The 11,565-nt window shown below is 44.7% G+C and overlaps 1 protein-coding gene across 1 annotated transcript in view; it reads left to right on the top strand.

Annotated features, from left to right (window-relative positions):
* IRAK2 (interleukin 1 receptor associated kinase 2) overlaps window positions 1–10,096 on the top strand; it is a 58,657-nt gene extending 48,561 nt beyond the window's left edge. The window contains exons 11-13 of the mRNA XM_079934251.1: window positions 4,406–4,606; window positions 7,610–7,901; window positions 8,871–10,096. Coding sequence (XP_079790377.1) covers window positions 4,406–4,606; window positions 7,610–7,901; window positions 8,871–8,983 — 606 coding nt within the window. The 3' untranslated portion in view covers window positions 8,984–10,096. The remainder of the gene's footprint in view (window positions 1–4,405; window positions 4,607–7,609; window positions 7,902–8,870) is intronic.
* The last annotated feature ends 1,469 nt before the right edge of the window (window positions 10,097–11,565 follow it).

An 11,565-nucleotide genomic window follows, 5' to 3' on the forward strand; every position in this document is an offset into this window, starting at 1 on the left:
CTAGCAACTACTCCAGGCCTCTTTCCCTGGCCTGCCCTCAGGGACGCCCACTTCCTTAAAAAGTCCTTTTTATGGGGCTTCACCGGTGGCGCAGTGGTTGAGAGTCTGCCTGCCGATGCAGGGGACGCGGGTTCGTGCCCCGGTCCGCGAGGATCCCACATGCCGCGGAGCGGCTGGGCCCGTGAGCCATGGCTGCTGAGCCTGTGCGTCCGGAGCCTGTGCTCCGCAACGGGAGAGGCCAAAACAGTGAGAGGCCCGTGTACCGAAAAAAAAAAAAAAAGTCCTTTTTATTATGGACAATTTCAAACATACACAAAAGTCAAGAAAAGAATATAAGGAATCTCCATTCATCCATCCCATCAGTTATCAACATCATGCTTTTCTTATTTCTTTTGCAACCCCCAAACCATTTTTGTCTGTGTATTTTCAAGCAAATCCCAGATATTGTTATTTCACCCATAGAATTTAGTTTTCTTAATTACTTATTATCATTTAATACCCATTTCATATTTACATGTCCCAAATTGTCTCAAAAATTACTTTTTAAAGCTGGTTCGTTTGAAACTAGATGCAAGCAAGGTGACATGTTTCTGAAGACTTTGGTTCTCTCACTGCGCCCCTCCCCCCTTCTTTCTGCCTGGCATTGCATTTTTGCATAAAGTGGGTCGCTTCTGTGGGGGACTCACGTGCTGGATTTTTCTGATTGCATCTTGTTGTATCCTTAACTTGTTTCTCTGTTCCCCCTGTTTCCTGTGCCCTAGTTGTCAGCCCTTGAGACTTGATTAGAATCATAGTCTAGGTGGTTCTGTGTACTTCCTTTTGCATCACAGCCTGAGGAGTGCAGCAGACTGCCCTCCTTTCAGTACTAAGATTCATCAGGGTTCAGGTGGAGTTGCTGAGTCCCTCCATTACTAAGTTCCCCATCACTCTGCCTCCGAGTGTTCTTGATGGAGGATGGCATCTTGTGATGGCGGTTACTGAGTGAGACCCAGGATTTCATGGGCGGTAGTCAAGTGGGGAGCATCTTCTTACACCGTTCTTTCAGGGCAATCACTATGCACAGTTTCTCATTTGTTTCAGGTGGTGGTAACCTCCATATCCGTAAATAATACGCTTCTATTCTTATTTACAGATTTGTCAACTTTAAATACCATTACACTTTTTTAAAAAATAAATTTTATTTATTTATTTTTGGCTGCGTTGGGTCTTCGTTGCTGCATGTGGGTTTTCTCTAGTTGCAGCGAGCAGCGGCTCCTCTTAGTTGCGGTGCCCGGGCTTCTCATTGCGGTGGCTTCTCTTGTTGCAGAGTGCGGGCTCTAGACGCGTGGGCTTCAGTAGTTGTGGCACGCGGGCTCAGTAGCTATGGCTCACGGGCTCTAGAGTGCAGGCTCAGTAGTTGTGGCGCACGGGCTTAGTTGCTCCGCGACATGTGGGATCTTCCCGGACCAGGGCTCGAACCCGTGTCCCCTGCATTGGCAGGCGGGTTCTTAACCACTGTGCCACCAGGGGTGTCCCACCATTACACTTTTTAAAAAGATAAACATTTAAAAAGACAGAGCTCACATGAAAGAATCGTGCAAAAGGGCATTTAAAAATGAACCCCTTGCCAGTTTTAGGTTTTCAGTCTACAGGTACTGAGTTATTGATGGTGTCAGGTGTCTAGGTATTTTTCGGATCCTTAGAAAGCCCATTTTCTCAATTGGGAAACTGAGGCAGAGTGGGGACTATTTTGTTTTGCTCTTGAAGCAAATATCACAACCCATGTCTGATAATCTCTGATAATATTTTACTCTGAATTATAACTATTTGTATACAAAGCTGTATGAAGCAATAAAAATTTAGTTTTACATTTAATGAATCCCTTCTATTAAAAATAATAAAATTACACAAAAAGGAAGAAACTTAACCAGAAAATAAATTAGCTTGTACAATATGTGAAAACATTTGTAAGGAACTTACTATCTGCCAGGTACTGTTCTTGGTGTTGGGGATACAAAGTTAAAGTTCTTACGCTCCTGCAGCTTTCATTCTAGGGGAGGAGAACAAAGGATATTTAAGTAAATGAAAATATGTGTCGTTCCAGGCCAGTGGTAAGTGCTATGAAGAAATGTGAAGTAATGTTAGGGGACAGAGTGAAAGAGTTGGAGGAGGGCTGTTTTAGGTCAGGGAAAGCTTCTTGGTGTAGGTAACATCAGAGCAGAGACCCAAATGAAGGGAGGGACCAGGACATGATAAAGCTCAAGGGAGGGACATTGTAGACAGAGAGAAGAATAAGTGCAAAGGCCCTGAGGCAGGATGAGCTTAGGGGCTTCCAAGATAGAAGGAGGAGACAGAGTGGCTGAGTACAGTGAGCTAGAAGGACAGAGGGAGGAGAGGAGATGGGATAGGTCTGCAGGGGCCAGATTGTCACAAAATCTGGGGTTTCTGAAGGCCATAGTTAACAGATGGGGACGTATTATAGGAGGTCAGGAACTGTTGGTGTTAAAAACAAACACACAGGGCTTCCCTGGTGGCGCAGTGGTTAAGAATCCGCCTGCCAATGCAGGGGACACGGGTTCGAGCCCTGGTTCCGGAAGATCTCATATGCCGCGGAGCAAGTAAGCCCGTGAGCCACAACTACTGAGCCCGCACTGTAGAGCCTGCGAGCCCAACTACTGAAACCCGTGCGCCGAGAGCCCGTGCTCTGCAACAAGAGAAGCCACCACAATGAGAAGCCCGCGCAACGCAAGGAATAGAAGCCCCCGCTCGCCACAACTAGAGAAAGCCCGCGCGCAGCAACGAAGACCCAGCGCAGCCAAAAATAAATAAATAAAATAAGTAAATTTATTAAAAAACACACACAAAATAAACCCTTTTATTTTTCCAAATATAACTGCAAAACAGGCTTGTAGAACATTTAGTAAATATAGGAAAATATAGAAAATAAAATAGAAATCATTCTTGGAGATGACTACTGTTAAAATTTTACACCCTGCCCCCTGGTATTTATTCTATATATGTATATATACACACAGTTTATATTATTTATATTTAAATATATATTTATATTTTATATTATTTATAACATGGATTTTCAATTTTTGCATTTTATATAGCATGAAATATTACACAATATTTTTATATAATGCATGTAGCATATAACATATAAAGTGCATTGAAATATTTCTGTATGAATATTTTATATAGTTATTTAAAGTATTATATATTATATGTAAATATATATTATATATTGTATGTTATATATAGTTATATAAAATGTTTTATGTAGTTATATGTGTAACCATATAAAATACTGTATATCTATGAAATATCATTACAAATACATATATCTAAAACATATTGTTTAAAGTATACAATATTTTATATATAAATATGTATATATGTAGAATATACATGGAAAATTTATATATAAATATTATAGTGTTTACATAAATATACCACAAATATTAAAAAATACATATAAATGTTTCATTTTTTTAACATCTCATATGTTAATATATGATAGATTAATGCACTATATACTATATCAATCAATATTATACATAATTATATTACATATTAATTTCCTATATTTAATATATTTAATCAGTACAAGTAATATATTTGTAACCTATTTATATAAGTAGGTTTATATTTATATAAGTTGCAAATAAGTAAATATATACATGTGCAATGTAATATATAATTTGTACTATACAAATATACTTATATAGTAATATATTTATTATTATTTATACAGCATATCTTCTGTTTTAGGAATAGTTCAGATTTCTGCTTTCTAAGTAGCATAAAATGTTGTAACATGTAAATACAAAATTTAAAATATAAAAATATACATAATATTATATATAGTACATCTCCTATTAAATATACATGGGTCAGAATCCTACATCCTAAAATGTTTATTTTGTATCATGAGAGATTTTTCCTGTAAATGTTATTAATAAGATGAATTATTGGTGTAAGTAAAGTGCTCAGCACGTAGTAAGTACTATATAAATGGTAGCTATTATTACTATTAATTATTATCACTAATAGACTATTGAATGTTGATTGTGTCAAGTATCACACTTTATCACACTTTATGCTTTAGATGCCCTATGTCATTTAATTTTTGTGTTAGTCCTATTATCCCCATTTTCCTGATGAAGCAACCCAAGACCCCCCTGCCTGACGGGGCTTATGAGTGTGGTATGGAATGCCCTGTACATGTGGGGAATTTAGCAGTTCTCCGGTTCTGCCGTTTTACTTGGTCCTGGGATCCTTGCAATTAGTTTTAAAAACACTGTTGGTTTTCTGAGTGTTTGCCACTCTGGTGCAATCCTGGAGGCGGGTGGGGCACGTGTGGTTAGACTCCACACCCCTGCAGCTCACACGGGGGGTGTTTCCACTCTTCTTCCCACAGAAGGATTTACTCCTCAGTGAAATTCCCAGCAGCACCACACGGCTCTGCTCCAGTAAGACAGATGTGGAGAAAGTGATGGCCAAGGAGATCTGCCAGAATTACCTGGAGAAGAGAGCAGGGAGGCTGCCAGAGGCCTGCGCCGAGGCCTTGGCCATGGCCGCCTGCCTCTGCCTGCGGAGGCGCAACGCCAGCCTGGCGGAGGTGAGCCTCACGTTCAGCCTTCCCCCAGCGATGAGCCCTGTCCTGCGTAAGCAGGGCCTCGGTTCCCCTGCTGCATGAGTCTGCTTTACCAGGGGCTCTGTCACGATCCCTTTACCGACGCCTTTACCGAGAAGTGATTTCATACACCAGGGCCATATTTGTTTGCAAACAGCAGTATCTGCTGGAGCTCCCAGCAGCCAAGCTGGAGTCTGGTCCTGAGGGTGCCCAGGACCACACCCTCGGATATAACAGAAGTCCGCCTGCTTTCTCTGAACGGGCTTTATCTCTCCTCCTCTCTGTAGGCCCCTTCTCATTCCCTCCATCCTCTTGGTCAGGGGATACAGCCGTATTATTCATTTACATGTCATGGTTCTGTCTTCACTGAGCGGCCCAATTCCAACCTCTTAGTGAGAGAAACTGATTGGCTTAGCTAGGGTCAGGTGTCTACCTGTTGGCCTATCAGGTAAGGTGGGGGTCCGATATATAAACCCGGTGGCCAGGGGGTCAAGCCTGGAAGGTGGAAGGGCCAGGTTCCAGAGAAAGGGATCATTCTTTAACCCATGGACTAGGCAGACATCAACTACCACAGAGGATAAAACATTTTCCTATGGACAGGATATGCAGAGGGGGTTTCCATGGTAACAGGTGTAAATTTGGGCACCAACTTTACTAGGCCTTTCTAAGTACAAAATAACTGCCTGAGAGGGCTCATAGAGATCATCCCACGGAGTGATTCAAGGGGTGTCTGACAGAGAGGGGCTCCTTGGGAAGAGGCAGGAAGAGGGCTGTGGATGGCTGCAGGCCCCACCCATGACTCCAACCAGGCATCCACTGTCACTTCTCATAATTGTATTGGGTTCTCAGTATTTTATCTGAGGAAAGGGTTTGGTAGCTGAAAAAAAAAATCTTCAAACACCGCTGTTAGGGCTTCCCTGGTGGCGCAGTAGTTGAGAGTCCGCCTGCCGATGCAGGGGACACGGGTTCGTGCCCCGGTTCAGGAAGATCCCACGTGCCGCGGAGTGGCTGGACCCGTGAGCCATGGCCGCTGAGCCTGCACATCCGGAGCCTGTGCTCCGCAACGGGAGAGGCCACAGCAGTGAGAGGCCTGCATACTGCAAAACAACAACAACAACAAAAAAAAAAACCACGACTGCTATAGCCCAACGCTCCCCTTTTACAGATGGAGATGTTGAGGCCAAGAGAGGGGGAGATGAGGCCAGAGGGAGTTTCTGTCAGAGCCCTCTGGACTCCTGGCTCAGCCCCAGCTCTACCCTCTTGCACCAGGACATGGCAGGAGCTAGAGACCAAGTCACCGCTCTCAGTCTAGGCTGTGCTCCAGCTGCCCGTGTGCCACAGTGTTCAGTCACTCATTCAGCAGCGGTGTGCTGGGCCCCGGGGATATATCGGGGAACAAGGCAGGCCCAGTTCCACTTTCCTGGAGTTCACAGACATTGTGCAGTAACCATCTGGTGAGCGCTGGTGTAGCATATTACGGGGTCCCCACCCAGGACTTTCCCAAGGAAGTGATGTGTAAGCAGATGAAGAGCAACCGAAGCAGAAGGAACAATTCATGCAAATAGCCTGAGTTGAGAGAGCGCTTAGAAGGTCAAGGGCCTGGAATAAGGTCAGAGTGGCTAGAACACAGAGTACCTGGGGCAGAGTGGCTTGTGATGAGGCTGCTGGGGAAGGAGGAGCCCGACAACAGAGGGCTTTGCAGCCACAGTCAGGATTTTGAGGAAGTCACTGGGGGTATTAAGCAGGGGCAGGACATCATCAGACTTATGTTTTAAAAAGATCTCTCTCCCTCAACCACTTATTCTTTCATTCCTTCATTCAATTTACTCTTTTGTTCAGTGTATCACTTAAAGTACATTCAAAGAAGCTGCTATAATGAGGAGACTCCAAGTGAGATAAAAGTTTGTTCTGTTTAGCTCAACAGTTTGAATGTAGGCAGTCCAGAGCTGATGTCGCAGTGCCGCAGTATTGGGGATGTGGGCTCCTGTATTGTTGCTCTGCTACCCTTATCATTGTGACTTCCACTTCGGAATCCAAAAAGGCTGCTCTAGCTCAGGCCATCACATCTGCATTCCAGCCACTAAAAGGGGGTTAAAAAGGAGAACATATACCCTTCCTCGTAAGGGTGTGACCTGGAAATGCACATATCACTTCTTCTCCCATAGGCCAGAACCTAGGCCAGAACCTAGTTATGTAGTTTTGTAGTTTTTAGCTTGGCAAGTATTTATTGGGCATATATTGTGGAGATTTATCTCAAAAGGTGACATTTGAACTGGGCCTTGAAGCATGAGGAAGCATTTGCTATGTAGAATAAAGGGGATAGGGCACTTTCATATACAAAGAGGAATGAAAATGGTCATTGTCCGCAGTATTTCACAGCCAAGCTAGGAAGTTGAGAGGTCAGTAAGGTCATGGCCTTGAAGAGAAGCAGACTTGGGTTTAGTGGTCAGCTCTGCCACTCACTGACTGGGTGACATTAGGCAGGGAACTTAACCTCTCTGATCTTTTAATTTTTTATTTCTAAAAAGTCATTTACATTATGTGTCAAATGTGCTTTGTAAACTGCAAGGCACTGAGCAAATGAAATTTGTTATTTTTACTAAGGGTAGGTTTGTGTGCCGTTTATGTGTGTGTGTGTGTGTGTGTAAAGAAGAAATATTCCTTCCCTGCCTGCCTCTAATTTTACTAACCTCCCTAACCAGAAAAGCCCTCAAGGGCAATATCTATACTACTTAGGGCATTTCTAGCTGAAAGTGATAGAAACTCAACTCGAATTACTAGATTCGACCCACAGACACACACGTAACCACGTAACAGAGAAGGAAGCAGGGAGCCTATGAGTGAGAGGATGAATGATTTATTGCTCATTTAACCAAACTGCAGGCAGCATAGGTATTGCTGGGGCAGCTAGACCCAGGGTCTCAACCAGCAAAAGTACAAATATCTGTATCTCTGTGCCTGTGGCGCGTTCTCTCTCTCTTCCCCAAGGTGTGTGGCTCTGTGGCTGCTGTGGAAGAGCAGCTGAGAGGTCAGGAGACGTCGCTCCCTTGGAGTGGTCTTTCCGAGTGCACAGGCTCTTCCTCCAATACCCCAGAAGAAACGGACGACGTGGACAATTCCAGCTTCGAAGCCTCCTGCTGCATGAGGGAGGCACCCTGGGCCGGGACTGCCTACTCGCCTCCCCGCCCAGCGGATGGAGAAAGCGAGCTGCCGGCTGGTGGGGCAGTGGAAGCTGACTCCTCCTCTGAGGCCTGTGCCAGTGCAGAACCTCCCCAGGATGGTAAGCGTGGGATCTGAGTCCTTATACACTCTCATTTATGTCCCCAACTCAGTCTATCATTTATTCCTTCTCTCCCGCATTCACGCGTTCATTTGCTTATCCAGCTGTTCACCTGCCAGCTGGCCGCGCCGAGAGAGTCATCCTCCTTCTCCCCCGGCCCCCGATGTCAAGTCCCTCACTCAGTCCTGTCCACTGACCTAAATATCCCTCCGCTCCATTTGCTTCCCTGCATTGCCCGTCCCCGTCCCCCTACCCCTCATCTAAGCTACTCTCCTCTTGCTGGATGAGCGCACAGCCTCCCTGTGGCCTCCCTGATCTGCTCTGGCCCCTCACCAGTTCTTCATCCAGGGGCCAGCCAGAGTGGTTTTTAAAAACAACTCATGTCACTCCTCATTTAAAGCCCTTCTGTGGTTCCCCATTGCACTTAGAGACCAAGTAAAAACTCTCCCTTGGGACCAGCAAAGCCCCTTGTGGTCTGTCACCGGCCACCTCTCTATCCTCACTTCACACCTTGCCAGCTGCTTCCAAAGATAGCTTCTATTTCTGACCCTGGGGTCCAAACACACCAGGTTTCCTTCTGAAATAAAAATTCGGAAGGCCTTTACAATTCAGTGTCCTCATCCCCTGGTAAACGTGGCTCTGTGAATGTCTCAGGCTCTGACCTTTCCTGTTGTTCCTCCTCCCACATGGAGGTGAGTGGAAGAAGAGAGAGAGAGTGTAAGCTTCATTCTAACATTGCCCCCCACCCCCAGGGGAGAAGCAGGGAAGCCCCTCCTCTCTGAAAGGTGGGGGCAGGTGACAGGCCTTCCCTGAAAAGGCAGAAGCAATGACAATGCTCATTCCACTCAGGGCCTGATTCAGAAGTCCGATTTAAGTGAAAAACTCTGACCAAGTCTGACTTTCTAAGAATTATAACAACTGTTTCCAAATACCTTTTGTTCAAGTTCTTTACTTTCCATTGAATGTCAGCTACAGAGACTTCATGGAAAATTGAGATCAATGAGGCCAAAAAGAAACTGATGGAGAATATCCGGCTCTACAAAGAAGAGAAACTGGATAGCATTGAGCTTTTTGGCCCTTGATGACTCGAACATAGCTGAGGACCCTCGTCCTCCATCGGAAAAATGAACGTCAATCGAGGAAAAGGTCTAAGGAAGAATCAAGATCTCCCAGGAAACACCAAACATCAGCTTCCCTTGGGTGGCGGCAGAGACACTTCCATTTTACCAGAGTGAGTTAGGGGAGACGGGACCTCAGCTTTCAGAGACACAGAAATCCATGAAGTCCTCTTCCTTTCTGAGATTCGTCAATCAGAGCTCTGGGTTATCAGGAGACTGAAGGGGAAACCCTGATACACGAGCCCAGGACGTGGGCGATTTTGTGGTTCCGCGGAGCATGTGACGATAACCACCCCTATAGATGCCATTGCCTGGCTCTCACCCTTGACAACCGATTGAGCATTCTGAGCGCTGATGGAACTTTCCAAAGCTAAGATCTCTGGGTAATATTTGCTACCAACCGCCTGCAAACTTCCATGACCTTTACATGGAAGACTTTCAACTTGTGTCCCATTTCGGTTCTTCACTCCCTCGTCAAGGTCTCAAGTTTTACAAATGCCAGACACCTGGCAGAAGGCTCTGGAGGTTTTCTGCTTTCTCTTTCAGAAATCTTGCAGCCCACAGATATTTATTTAATGCCCACTCTGCACCTTTATCCTCCCATTCCACTAATGCTAATATTTTAAATAGAGTTTTTATTTAGAGAGTATGTATTATTTATGGCTGTAGATAAAGAACCAGGAGAACTAGGTTCATGTTTGATTCTGCTGCTAATTTAATTTCTGGAACCTCAGTTTCCTTGTAAGTAACATGCATTCATCCTCCCTCCCTGGGCTGTTGGGGAGGAACGGGTGAGACATGGCTGCAGAAATACTTTGAAAATGCACTTGTCCTGTTTTGTTAAATAAATTTTTAAAAAGACATTAAGCGTTTATTTTTGTCATGTACCTAACATTTATTGCAGTGGGTATATTTCTGAAAAGTCACGTTGCAAGTCTTTTTAAATTCAGCGTGTCCTATTTTATTTTTATTTTTTAATAAATTTATTTTATTTATTGATTTTTGGCTGTGTTGGGTCTTCGTTGCCGCGTGTGGGCTTTCTCTAGTTGCGGTGAGTGGCGGCTACTCTTCGTTGAGGTGCGCGGGCTTCTCATTGCGGTGGCTTTTCTTGTTGCGGAGCACGGGCTCTAGGCGCGCGGGCTTCAGTAGTTGTGGCTCGCGGGCTTAGTTGCTCTGCGGCATGTGGGATCTTCCCGGACCAGGGCTCGAACCCATATCCCCTGCATTGGCAGGTGGATTCTTAACCACTGAGCCACCAGGGAAGCCCTTATTTTTATTTATTTATTTATTTTTGGCTGCGTTGGGTCTTCGTTGCTGCACACAGGCTTCAGTAGTTGTGGTGCTTGGGCTCAGTAGTTGTGACTTGCAGGCTCTAGAGCGCAGGCTTAGTAGTTGTGGCGCATGGGCTTAGTTGCTCCACGGCATGTGGGATCTTTCTGGACCACGGATCAAACCCGTGTCCCCTGCATTGGCAGGTGGATTCTTAACCACTGTGCCACCAGGGAAGTCCCACTCTTGTCTTAAACTCTGGTGGCTGTGAGGATTCAACCAGAGTCCGTGTTATGTGCCCTGAATATGACCTGGCGTGTGGTAATCACCTTAAAATTATGAGCAGTATGTTTCCAAAGTGTTTTGAGCAATACAGGACAGTTGCCAATTGGGTAATATTACCCAGACAGATTTGCATTTCTAGACCAGGGCTTCACAAATTTCCGAAGAGGTCAGAGAACCACTTTGAGAATCTATGAAAGCTTTGGACCTTCTTCCTCCAGCAAGCTGTAAATTCATACATACACAATTCTGTGTATGAATTCCAGGGGTTCATGAGCACCAAGGTGTCTTTCCATGAATTCCTAGAGGGAACGCCTGACTTTTTTTAAGTTAATAGATGCACTCAGCAACAAACAAAAAACCCAAACAGTACAAAAGATTACATGGGGGATTCCCCACTGGGATCTTAGTTCCCTCATTTCTTCTTCTCAGAGGCAACGGCTGTTACTAGTTTGGGGATTCTTCCAGAGATGATAAAAAAAATGTTTTTAAAAAATCTTTGTGCTCAACTTCATTAGTTATTAGGGAAATGAAAATCAAAACCACCATACAGAGAGACACCCCTGGGGGAAAAATATCTTCTAAAGAGATTTCTGAGAATGACCGGAAATTCCAATTAAAATGAGATAGATTTATTTTGACAAATATTGCAATACTAACAACATTTCTCTGAATGTGGGTACTACTAAGAGCATTCTAGTGACTTTATCATGTATGTTAAAAATTAAACATTTGTCATCTGTTTTGTCATTTCTATCAGGTATCTAAAATAAATTTTATTAGGTATTAGAAAAAATCGAAACCACAATGAAATAACCACTCACACCTGCTTGGACGGCTGGAATAGAAAAGACAGACAAAAACAAGCGCTGGGGCTTCCCTGGTGGCGCAGTGGTTGAGAGTCCGCCTGCCGATGCAGGGGACACGGGTTCATGCGCCGGTCTGGGAAGATCCCACATGCCATGGAGTGGCTGGGCCCGTGAGCTATGGCCGCT

Source organism: Stenella coeruleoalba (assembly GCF_951394435.1).
Source record: "Stenella coeruleoalba genome assembly, chromosome: 10".
Taxonomy (NCBI): Eukaryota; Metazoa; Chordata; class Mammalia; order Artiodactyla; family Delphinidae; genus Stenella; species Stenella coeruleoalba.